At 40.5% G+C, this 11,767-nt stretch overlaps 1 protein-coding gene across 1 annotated transcript in view; it reads right to left on the bottom strand.

Moving 5' to 3' along the window:
- Positions 1-307: 307 nt before the first annotated feature.
- Positions 308-11,767, bottom strand: part of TMEM200A (transmembrane protein 200A) — an 89,770-nt gene continuing 78,310 nt past the window's right edge. The window contains exon 2 of the mRNA XM_014942608.1: positions 308-3,524. Within this exon, the coding sequence (XP_014798094.1) occupies positions 2,033-3,508 (1,476 nt within the window). The 5' untranslated portion in view covers positions 3,509-3,524 and the 3' untranslated portion in view covers positions 308-2,032. The remainder of the gene's footprint in view (positions 3,525-11,767) is intronic.

Below are 11,767 nucleotides of genomic sequence, written 5' to 3' on the forward strand. Positions count from 1 at the left end.
CCATTTTTGTAAGAATCGTTACTGCAGAACTAAAAAGAACAGGATGTTCTTTTTATACAAAACTTCCTTGTATCAAAACCCCTTTGAATATGTTTAATATTACACAGCAAAAAAACCACTCAGCCTTTACATGTGTAGGGATGTCATTGAAACCAATTAGTTGTAGCCAAATACCTAGTGGCAGGTTAATATATTAAGCACAACATTGTATACAATGTTACGATCTCTAATTATACTTTGATATGGAAGATTGGATATGGATATATTTGATTTGAGATCAAGGAGGACAAACAGGTCTTACAACGGCTCTATGTAGATAGACATTTTATTTCAAAAAATAGCAAATGTCTTAAGAACACAAACCAGAAGGTTATTAAAAGCTTCATAGCAAAATATTTAGCCAACTCTGTTACAATATATAGGCTTGAGGTTCTAACAGTTAACACTACGCCTCGATTCACTGAGCGAGGGACGCTCCTGATACATAAACATCGCGCAGTTGAAATACGGAGCTGAATACTTTAAAAAAAAAAAAAAAAAAAAAAGAGAGGGCATTTTTATCTTTGATCTTTCCTAATCAAAGTAATTGAAGAGCAATGACATTTTAACAGGTTTGATTCTTTTTGGGGGAAAAGCCATTCAAATTAATTCCTGAGTATTTAGGTTAAGTGAATATATCAAAAATGACCAATTAAGACCAACATCCTGTTAGGTGAGCCTCGAGACCTGAAGTGACACTCCCCAGCACGGCTGTGGTGGCAGGATCACAGCCTAAATACCTTAATGAAATTCATGGAAACTTTCTGGTGTGCACATTCAAATTCTCATTTTCTTTAGCAATAGCCTCCAACTGTCAACTGTGAGGCTTGCTCGGCTGAGAAAAACATTGTTTTAAATGTCACTTTCTTTTGCAAAACCTTGTAATGCAAATTGGCAGAGCTAAGCCTCCAGTGAACCATCACACCAATAATTACGTGGAATACATAAATCAGAATTTAGGCAAGGGGCTTTCCTACTATCTTAGTATACATATTGGATTGTATGCTTTGTATCAGTGTTTTGAACACAGAGATCTAGTAATTTCGCTTCTTGCTATTGAAATGAGAGGCAATATATTCATTTTCCATTATTCTCTTTAGATGCATGTCACAATATCATCTTATTATACATCATGTTTCTAAAATCCTGCTGGCGTTCATCAATTCCTAGGATTTTAATTGAATCTGCACATTTTGATTTTAAAACTGCTGCCAATCAAAGCGGTTTAGAGAACTAATCCCAGAAAAATTTCCAGATTTCTTACTTTATATATGTTTTCCCGGAATCACAGGATTAAACTACACTGGATGTAGAAAGATCATTGTACAAAGCATAGTTAATAATTCACAACACTGGTATTCAACTCGACCGATTACAATGAATTCACAAAAAAAAAAAAAAAGGTTTTAATTATACCCATTCTTTTCTATCCACCCACCCCAATATGTAAACAAGTTTCTCACAATGACGATGGCAAGATCGTGGTTACCGAGATGGACCCTATGGAAAAGACAACACTGAGGAAAAAGGCCTGGATTTGACAATTCCAGTATGTGCTCCTGCTCACTTCCCCTTCCAGACCACAAGAACCAGTTTTAGACTCTTGCAGTCATTAAATAAAGATAATTTACAGGTAAACTGAGCTTTTTCTTTTTTCTAATGCAGGCTTCTGGAGTCAAAGTGATAAAAAAGTGACATGCTTATATAGAACAAAAGAAATTACGACTTGGGAAAAATTGGAATCAGTCGTACCTGAAACTCTCTGGGCAATGATAATGTACAGTATTGCAGCTGTATGTTGCTAAGACAAAAAACCTCTTGGCATTACAAAGATGAAGATCTCTGTTCACACACGCCAATTTTAACGGGCTATTAAGCATTTGGTTAAAAACAGGCTCGTACTAACCTCACTGAAAAGGAAACACTTGTCAAAATGTTGGGTTTTTTTTTTTAAAAAATACTGTATGACATCTCCTAAATTGCAATTTAAATATTAAAATCTTGTTTCAGAAGTTCCCCGCTTTAGGTTGTTACTCAAAAACTCGTCATGTTCAAAACTCAAGTTATTATGAGATCTCGATATCATAAGAAGCTTTTCCTTATTGGTAAAGTCTTTCTTGACTGCTGCTTGTGGCACAAGTAACCTGTCCATGGGGTCCTCTTTGTTTTCTAGTTTCATGTACCCTTTACTGTTGCTCCTGTCCAGCCTGGGCCAGCTGGGGTGCTTCCGTTGCTCCGCTTGGACAGTCAGAGTAGATGGACCCCTGTCCAAGTCCAAGGACTTCGAGTGCGAAGACAGAAGATGCAAAGACGTGTTGGACCCAAACTGTTTCCTGGCAGCGCCAGGGGACAAAAGCTTTCCTGTGCTTGGTCCCAGAGTCATAGAAGATTTGAACTGATCCGACGGAGCGTCCACAAAGGAATTGTGTCGCGGCAGCACGGCGGCGACCGGTCTGTAGGACTCGTTGGTATCAGTCAGTGGAATGGCCAGAGAATCCATAGACAGGTTTCTAGACCGACTCCTGGTGATCTCCGAGTCCTCGGTTATGTTGTCTATGCTGGGCTCATCAATGACACAGTTATTCAGTTTAATTACGGGCAGCGTGAAAGCACTAATGGAAGATGACACAATGGATTTTGTTTCGCACTTTATAGAGCCGGCGTTCTTGTCATCTGCAGCCTTGCTGGAGTGAGGGTAGAGTCCAAAGACCGACCCAGATTGCTCAGTCAGCAGAGGTGGCAGGAGGCCACCGGTGGTCCTGTCTTCATGTAGGGTCACCTCGTCTTCTTCGGCAGAGCTATCCATCCGAAAATTACCCTTGAAGCCGGAGAAAGGCGCGACCGTGTTGGCAGCCAGCCGTGAGGCGCAGGAGCTCCCGCTAGGCCTCAGCTCTCCTTCCCCCAACAGGCCAGTGAAGGCACCGCTCAGCTGCTTCTGCTCCCTGATCCTCAGCGTGTGGATGTCTATGACGGTGGAGTAGATGTCCCTCATGTGTATGATTTTGGTTTCCTTGTCACGGTTCTCGTGCAGAATGGCGTTGGCGCAGATGAAGATGAAGATCCCGATGCCCATAGTGAAAGGGCCCAGCATCTTCATCTTGTCTGAGTGCACGTGCTGCTCGAAGAAACGAAGCAAAAGGCTCCCTTGGCTCCTCAGGACCTGGGTTTCGTTTACAGACAGGTTCTCTTCAGATCCTAAAAGCTGTTCCTTTTGGGGCCAGTATCCAAGGATGGCCATTGCAATTCCCAGGAATGCGATCAGCACCCCCAAAACGAGGAAGAATCCCGACGGGGAGTAGAGACGGATTTTGCCCCGGACAATCACCACGTCTGCCCTGGGCCGGCGTCGAACCGGTTTCTTCTCCTCAGAAGCTGGTGCGGCGGCAAGATTGAGATGTTGCTGAGATCTGGCAGAGTCTTGCCTTTTTAAGGCAGCCAGTCCTGTTATGACTCCTCCGGTTGCTATCATAGTTCTGTATCGTGCCCTAGGAAAGAAAAAAAGCAAAAAAAAAGTAAAAAAAAAGCAGAATTATTGAGGCAAGCAAAGGTTGAGTCTATAAATATAAACAGCACTTTGTTAGTCTGTAACTATTTGTTGATAAAATATTCATGACTTTAAAGAAGCTATTAGATCTTAATCCAGTTATGAGATTCTTAAAACAAAATTTCCAGAGGAAAGAAAAAAAGCAAAAAAAAAGTAAAAAAAAAGCAGAATTATTGAGGCAAGCAAAGGTTGAGTCTATAAATATAAACAGCACTTTGTTAGTCTGTAACTATTTGTTGATAAAATATTCATGACTTTAAAGAAGCTATTAGATCTTAATCCAGTTATGACAGAGAAGTTTTGAGATTCTTAAAACAAAATTTCCAGAAGTCTTTTATCACTGTAAATATAGGCAACAGATCCTCCATCAGTCATAAAGACAGCAGCAGAAAGCTAGTGCTCTTAGTGGGGATATAGTAGCATTAAAGATTGAAATATTCACAAGTCTTAATAGATTATTTATCTCTGGATTGCTCTGCAGCAAAGTCAATAATACGTTATTACCTTGCATGTAGTTTAGATCATTTTAGCACTTTAGCTAGTAGGTCTTTTAAAAATTTCTGTGACACACAATGACTATATAAATGATTCTATACATCCCCTTTAAGAGATCTTTCCTTATAGATTTTAGCATATATTAACACATATTTATTCCATCATTTAAAGCAGCTTTTATTAATCCTGTTCAGATCACCTGAGTCTCAACTAGGAATCATTTTTTTCGTTCCTGATAAAGCTGATCCTCTTCTATGCCCTATCTAGGTCTTTTTCTCCCCTTCTTGGTTCTTCATGGACTACAAATCCAGTAGCTCAGTTGAGTTTACTAGCTAAGAAATCTTCATAAATTTCAAGGTCATCAATTCAAAGCTTCATCATTTTATGAGGAAATTGTTTCATTTTATACTTACTTTCCTACCTGGCTGCCTACTACATCAGAAACATTAACCAGCCTGTGTTTAAAAAGAGAAAGCCCTGGTTATAGGTTTTTATGAATAACATTAAGACCAGGCTGGATGGGGCTTTGAGCAACCTGGGCTGGTGGGAGGTGTCCCTGCCCAGGGCAGGGGGGTTGGAACTCAATGAACTTTAAGGTCCCTTCCAACCCAAACCATTCTGTGATTAAGAGTAACAAATGAAACAATATAGTTCAGGATAACTGCATTTTATTTTACAAGGGATCTTATAATCAGACTAAAAAATAGTTTCTGAGCTTAATTAATGAATGTTAGAATGAATACTAGATAATATTCTAGAGTAAAATGAAGACACTATAAGCCATGTATGAAAAAATTACGTTCTCTTTGGTGGCCTTACTTGGTCAAGATAAAGAATAAGATGATAAAGAAGAGATAAAGATAGATAAAGAGATAAAGAAAGGCTGACATTCTCTTGCAGAGGAAAAGGCTCCCTGTCAAAGCTGGGGATGGTTTAACAAGCAGAAGAAGATAAAGTTGGACTGGGTGAGTAATGGGAGAGACAGAAAAGCAGAGGCAAAGCAAATGACTACTTCCAATATATAGGCAAGAATTTTCATCAGCTGTCTTAAAATATTTAAGGAGATTTTTTTAAAACTCTTAGCAGTGCACCCGTGCAAAAAAAAAAACAAAACATAATAAAAAATTAGATCTATCACGGTATGAGAAACAATCAGACAAGACTCTGTGTTTGGACATTACGGTACAATTCCAACACCACAAACAGGTCTCACATAATCACATTTACACAGAGAAATCAGCCCAGCCCACCAATCCTGACCTTGGTTATGAAATTAATGGGGAATTTGAGACAGCTGGCCAAGTGGAAGAACTAATCCAGAAAAAAAAAAAAATTGTACCCAGTGTTCATTATTATCTATCTGTTCAGCAGCAATTCAGATGACAGACAGACCAAGCAGCAACCTGAACTCCCTCCCTACACCATCATTAATAAAGGAGAAGTGCTATCTCTCTTTCTCTGTGAGAAACTTTTTCTTTACGAAGGAAAGACCCGAGAAAAGACCCAGGGTGCTAAGTACACAGCATTTTCTGAATTTCTGTAAGAGAAATCCATAGCATCATTCCAAAAATCTCAGAAATTTCACTTGTAGTGTCGGGCTTGATGTTCCTAATCTCTCCTGAAAGCCTCATCCTTTGCAATTAAATTCCATTTTTATGCTATCTGGGCAATTTCAATAGTTCAATGCCAATTTATTTCTTGAACGCTTCATGAAAAGCCTTTTCTTTTTTTAACATAACAATTTAAAAATCCCCCAAAAAACTTATTTGACAATGACAGTCTTTAACAATGAAAACAAAACTTTCTCATCTGCCTATGTGTTTAAGAGTTTCTGCCAAAACAAAAGATCATGATTGTGTAAAACAATGTTTTGAATCTCTAGACAGAAATAAATAGGACTTATCCATTATAAATGCAGTATTTTGTCATGACTCAATTATATGCAATTAGTTTTCTCTATCAAATAAATTAAGAGAATTAGGGCATATCTTTACCAAAATGAATAGATGATTTAGCTATAACTTAGTTTATTCCATCATTCTTTTCCAGATCCAGACCTTTGTGAGGAGGGAGGGGAGTGACAAGGAATTTCCATGTTCTTGTGGGATTTTCCAGGCACACATCAACCCGATCTGCCCATCCTCAGGGCTGCAGGAACCGCACAGAATGGCAGAATTTTGTTATTTTGTGTACAGTACCGGGCTGTGCTTATCACAGCTCCCTGGATTGCATCAAAGGGGGAACGGAATAAGATCATATCTGCTTGCTGAATATTTTAAACATACCGCTAGCAAGAGCTCCTCTCTAACTCGGAAAAGCAGAGACAACAAAAATGTTCCTAAAAATCACATTTTAGGGCGTCTTCCCATAGAAAGTTCTCACTTGCAAATTTTACAAAAATTGCATGAAAACTGCATCTCAGTTTCACTGTTAATTGGTCTCCAGAAACTTGAAATTGAGATCTCTTGAAGTGCAAGTGGAAGAGAGATCTCTCAAGCCTCCTGCCTGGCTCCCTCCCACTATTTCAGGGGAAGAGGTTGTTCCCCTGTTCATTTTACCCCATCGGAACTGGGACGCAGGGGGAGAAAGTCTGGCTGCAGCAAGACACAAACCTACTTTATACATAGAAAGGGGCTCTTTCCTATTTACCAAGTTCACATCAATATTATTATATCTCCCTTCTTTCACGGAAACAAAATCCCAACCAGGTTTGTAAATAATAATTTGCAATAAGCCACAGCCTCCGTAAGGCTTAGATGATACTTAACAGCTGAATTTTCATCTCTTCTATGTCTAATAAAATTAATGGCATTAGCAGACATATTGGTATGAGATGATTTCACTTCATACAGACAGCTTTTCAGAAACCAATTACAATGAAGTGCATATTAAGATGGAAACTTTTTTAAAAAAAATTTTATTTAGAATAAAATGACATTGTAGATACATTTGAATTTTTCCACAAATCTGTTTAATTTCACCACGTAACAGCCATAACAAGTGCCAGTGACAAATGCTTTTCATTTAGCTTAGCACAGTGATCACATTTAATTTTACTCTGAGGTCTGGATTCAAACTTCTGAACAAGGAAAGCTTAGAAGACTTTGACTCAGAGGTAAAGAAAGATTATGCTAAAAGCTCAGAGATCACCTTTTTGGTGGCACTGTGAATGACACAGGCTTGCTCTAAAACGAATCGAATAACGGTAAAATAGATATGGAATAGAAAAAAAAAAGGGACAGGCCTGTAGTTCATTTTATAAAACACAGGCGTCTTGCTGACACAAAAGCACCACCACTGCCAAGCTCCTTTTGAAGAACAAAGGTTGAGTGACTCTAACCTCGTAGCTGCTCTGTTGGTTTCATCTTCAGCGAGAACATCAGGTCCAAAGGCCTGGACGGCTTCAAGCTTTAGTCTTGAAAGAGCAGTGGCCCAGATTTACCTCTGCATTGAACTTTGCTTTGTATTGAGCTGTTGTTACAGAGCGGCCCTGCCACCAGCCCTATCAGACACTCAAGATCACCCAAGGAAAGCCTGTCCTGGTATAGATCCTGTAAAGCAGCTCCCTGCTTGCTCTCAGTCCTGCTCTCCCTCTGCATCATTTAGGCAGAGGAGAATGACTCAGGCCCTTGATGCCTCAGGTCTAACCTTTGCAATGGCCATGAGCAAGATGTGCTTCACCTTTCAGCCAGGCTGTAGGCTAAGCTCCATCCTCTGCATCTGGCAGGCTTTCCAGGAGATCACAGAATCATAGAATGGTTTGGGTTGGAAGGGAACTTAAAGATCACCCAGTTCCCACCCCCAGCCCTGGGCAGGGACACCTCCCACCAGACCAGGTTGCTCCAAGCCCCATCCAGCCTTAGATGAACACCTCCAGGGTCTTGAACCCCTCCAGGGATGGGGCAGCCACAGCTTCTCTGGGCAACCTGTTCCAGTGTCTCACCACCCTCACAGCAAAGAATTTCTTCCTAACATTTAATCTAAATCTCCCCTCTTTCAGCTTGAAACCCGTCCCCCTTGTCCTATGGCTCCCCTCCCTGATCCAGAGTCCCTCCCCATCTCTCCTGGAGCCCCTTTAGGGACTGGAAGAGGCTCTAATTTCTCCCTGGAGCCCTCTCTTCTGAACAGGCTGAAAAACCCCAACTCTCTCAGCCCTAAAAATCTCAGCAGCAACTGGAGTAACAGGTTGTTACGTGCCCTTGAGCATGAAGAAATGAGGAATCCCTCAGCAGCTGCCACTAATAATTATCTCAGGTGATAATTACAGCCTCAGTAGGGCCTGTAGGGAACCGTGTGGCTGGGACAAAGACAAGGAGACGAAGGAAAAGACCTAGGTGACACCTGCAGAAGTATGAGTGGTGGGTAAGGAGGTACAAGAGGGGCTGCAGCCCACCTAAAAGGAGAATACTAGAGCCAAAGGAATAAAACACACAGGAAAGGTTTGCAGATGGGATGCAAAATGATTGTAGAAGCATCAGTCTGGGAGGTGGAGGGATGGAGTGGCATCTGCTTCTTCCTTACACTACACTGGCCACCCAAGCCAAGGCTGCCAGAGAGGCTGGAAGGGATTCTCCTTTTATCACCTTTCCAGATGGGGAAAGGTTGCTCAGATGCTCAGGGAAAGGCTGTCGGAAAAGAAACTTAAGAAAGAGGGTAAAAACAGCTTTCACAAAAGTCTGTTCTGCGTAATCACTAGACTTGCATTCAGCATGCAAAGAATGAAGTATTTTTCCTAATCAAGTCAGGAGGTCAAACAATCATCAAAGAAATGGCAGATTTACTCTGCAAATTATCATGGACAAACTGTAATGTAGCACAGGTGGACAAGGACCCTCCTTCTCTACCAGTGCCTCAGGCTGTCTCTGCAGAGCAGACAGAAATATGGTGCATTTATTCTGCTGGCATGACCCATATCTGACTTTTCCAGCCTACAGAAAGGAAGGGGGACAGGAGGCAGATGACCTGGGGACTCGGTGGAGAAGCTGCAGAGCACAGGGACATGAACAGCCTGGACACCACCACAGGGAGGTACGGCAGAGGAGGAGTGACTCAGAGGCCTTTTGAAGCTAGGAGCTTTCTACACAAATAACCCCTTGGAAACTAAGCAAATAACAAAATGGGTGGGATAGGATTTGGTGGGATTTGAGCCCAGTTGACTCATTGATTGATTATCCCAGATCTAAGAGACGTGTCAACTGCAAGAACCTGTTACAGAGAGCACATTTCTGTCTTAAGAGCAGCTGAGGCAAGAGCTGCTATTTAGACAACGGCTCTAATGCTGGGCAGCCCAGAAAAATCTGAGAACAGCACAGATCCAGTGGAAGGAATTGACTTCATAGCATGCTCCATAGCAGCTCCAAATTCTCCACAAACTATAAACTACTTATTTCTCTCCCTTTTACCTGTGATACCACCACCTTAATACCCCTCCTTGCTCCCTAATGACTAGCTTCACCTTACCTGTACTGTTGCCAACTAACTTTTGTCAGAGATGGTCTAACTATTACAAACCTAATGAATCTCTCAGCAATCGTTCTCAACCAGTAAGTAAGCTTTAAAGCTTGGGGCTTCTATTTTAGGTGTCTGGAAGCTTATCTAATTTTTTCAACTATTTTGGTACTATAAATGTTATTACTTCCACCAACAACTTAAGTCGTTTGTATGCATACACAATCATTTGAATTATACTGAGATCTACACTTAATTTTAAATGTGTACTAGCAGCAAAGATGGGAAGCAAACTAAAGAATATTAGAATTGTATTTCTTCAATATTACTTGGTTTATTTCAGCTACATTCCAGTGTCCCTTACCATTTACAATCTTCATTGTTTTCATATATATTTCTTTCTTTTTCTCATTTACTGTTCGAAAACAACTGAAACTTAATTATGTGAAATTATCAGAACTGTACATGCTATTTCCCCGTAGCTTAATGTAAAACTTTCTGAAAAGGACAGCTCTTGTGTTTCAGCAAAGAATTAAACATCACTGCAGTAAGAAGTAGTGTGTGACAGAACCTGGTTTATATTACCATAGCATTTCCTATCTTATTATTACAGCTGATTAGGAAATTTATTTCCCATTAGTACTTGATTCATTATCATTTAAGTGACTCAATTTCAAATTTTGACAAGAGGAAAAATTTTAACATCAAGGAAAGCTGCTTTTACCTTTGATAAACCTGGAGTCCTAGAAATGAAGGAGGTATGAGAGAGACTGTTTACTCATAAAATATTTCTCATAATCAGGAATGCAAATGATAAAGTAATAAGAGAACTGATAGCATAACTGAGTAAACAAATCAATATTAAGCTGTATTTAACACATCTATACTTTTCTCCTGTTATCTATGCATAGAGGTTGTCATCTGGCACAATCGGTTCTATTCCAAAGGTAAAAATATGCAGTTTTATAGGCTCAAAGGGATTAATCATTCTGGTTGAGATAACACAGCAACAGACAAACAGAGGGAAGTTTCACAAGAAGCAGAAAAATCATCCCAAATTACATTTTTATTTAGCAGTTTAACGAGCAGTCCCCTCCAAGTGCCTAGCACACCAATGGGACCACCTTCCGATACATCTCTCTCCTTGTATCCATGCCTCAAAAATGAGCTGATTGAACAGATGACAAAAGAAAAACAAGGAATGAGAAGACAGCTTTTGTATTAGTGATTATGGGGTATCTTATGTGTGCTTTAATTGACAATAGGTTGGAAGAAAACACGTGAAACCTGGCATTAAAAATCTCCATGACCTCAGCTGGGATTTAAAAGTCAGCTAGCAAAAGCCAAGGATAGAAAATTGCATGCCTATTTAAAACACTAAAGCTTCGAAATTTCCAGCTGAAACAAACCCTTTGGCTTCAAATTCCCTTTAATGGTGCCTCTTTGGGGCTGTAAAGGGATAAGCTCTGGGACTCATTGTGTCCTCTTAACCTCCTGGTTGCCAGTCAGATGATGGCAACAGCCGAATTGGTGCCAGCAGTTTGATGGCACCAAAAGGCAAAGGCACACTGCACATGGGTCAGGCAACACAAAAGCACCAGGGTTTCTGCGTGGCAGCAGCCAGGCAGAAGATCCACCATGGAGATTCAAAGCTGAGGTTCCCTGGATATTGGTAGACCACGTACCAAATGGTTCGTGTTTGCTTTGCAACGGTACCATATTAAATAGTAACATCTTCGCACTCATAAGTGGAAAATAAAAGCTTGGTATTAAGGACACGTCAAAATTGGTTGGGAACCTTCAAGTCTGACAGTGATCCATTCATTTAAAAAATCCAGATCTGGCAGTGGTTTTCAAATCTGCACTGTACTGGTCCAGGCAACACCCCACGGGTCCAGCATCTACCTCTGCAGAATCTGTGAAAGATAACTAGGCACATCAGAACTTACTTAAAAAAAAAAACTAAAATTTTTACTGCTTTAAGGAATTCTGTCCGTTTGTGAAAGACAGAAAAGCACTGATTTGGAGTGGATCTAGAGGATGGACCAAACACATTGAGAAGAAAAGAGAAACAGCTCATGGTTCTACTATAAAAGGTTGGATATTGAAACAAGCCAAGAAGGGAAAATGACTTGAGTCTGTTGTCTCATAGAATCATAGAATCATAGAATGGTTTGGGTTGGAAGGGACCTCAAAGATCATCGAGTTCCAACCCCCCTGCCCTGGGCAGGGACACCTCCC

This window comes from Calidris pugnax, unplaced genomic scaffold (genome assembly GCF_001431845.1).
Source record: "Calidris pugnax isolate Ruff unplaced genomic scaffold, ASM143184v1 scaffold86, whole genome shotgun sequence".
In the NCBI taxonomy this organism is placed as follows: domain Eukaryota; kingdom Metazoa; phylum Chordata; class Aves; order Charadriiformes; family Scolopacidae; genus Calidris; species Calidris pugnax.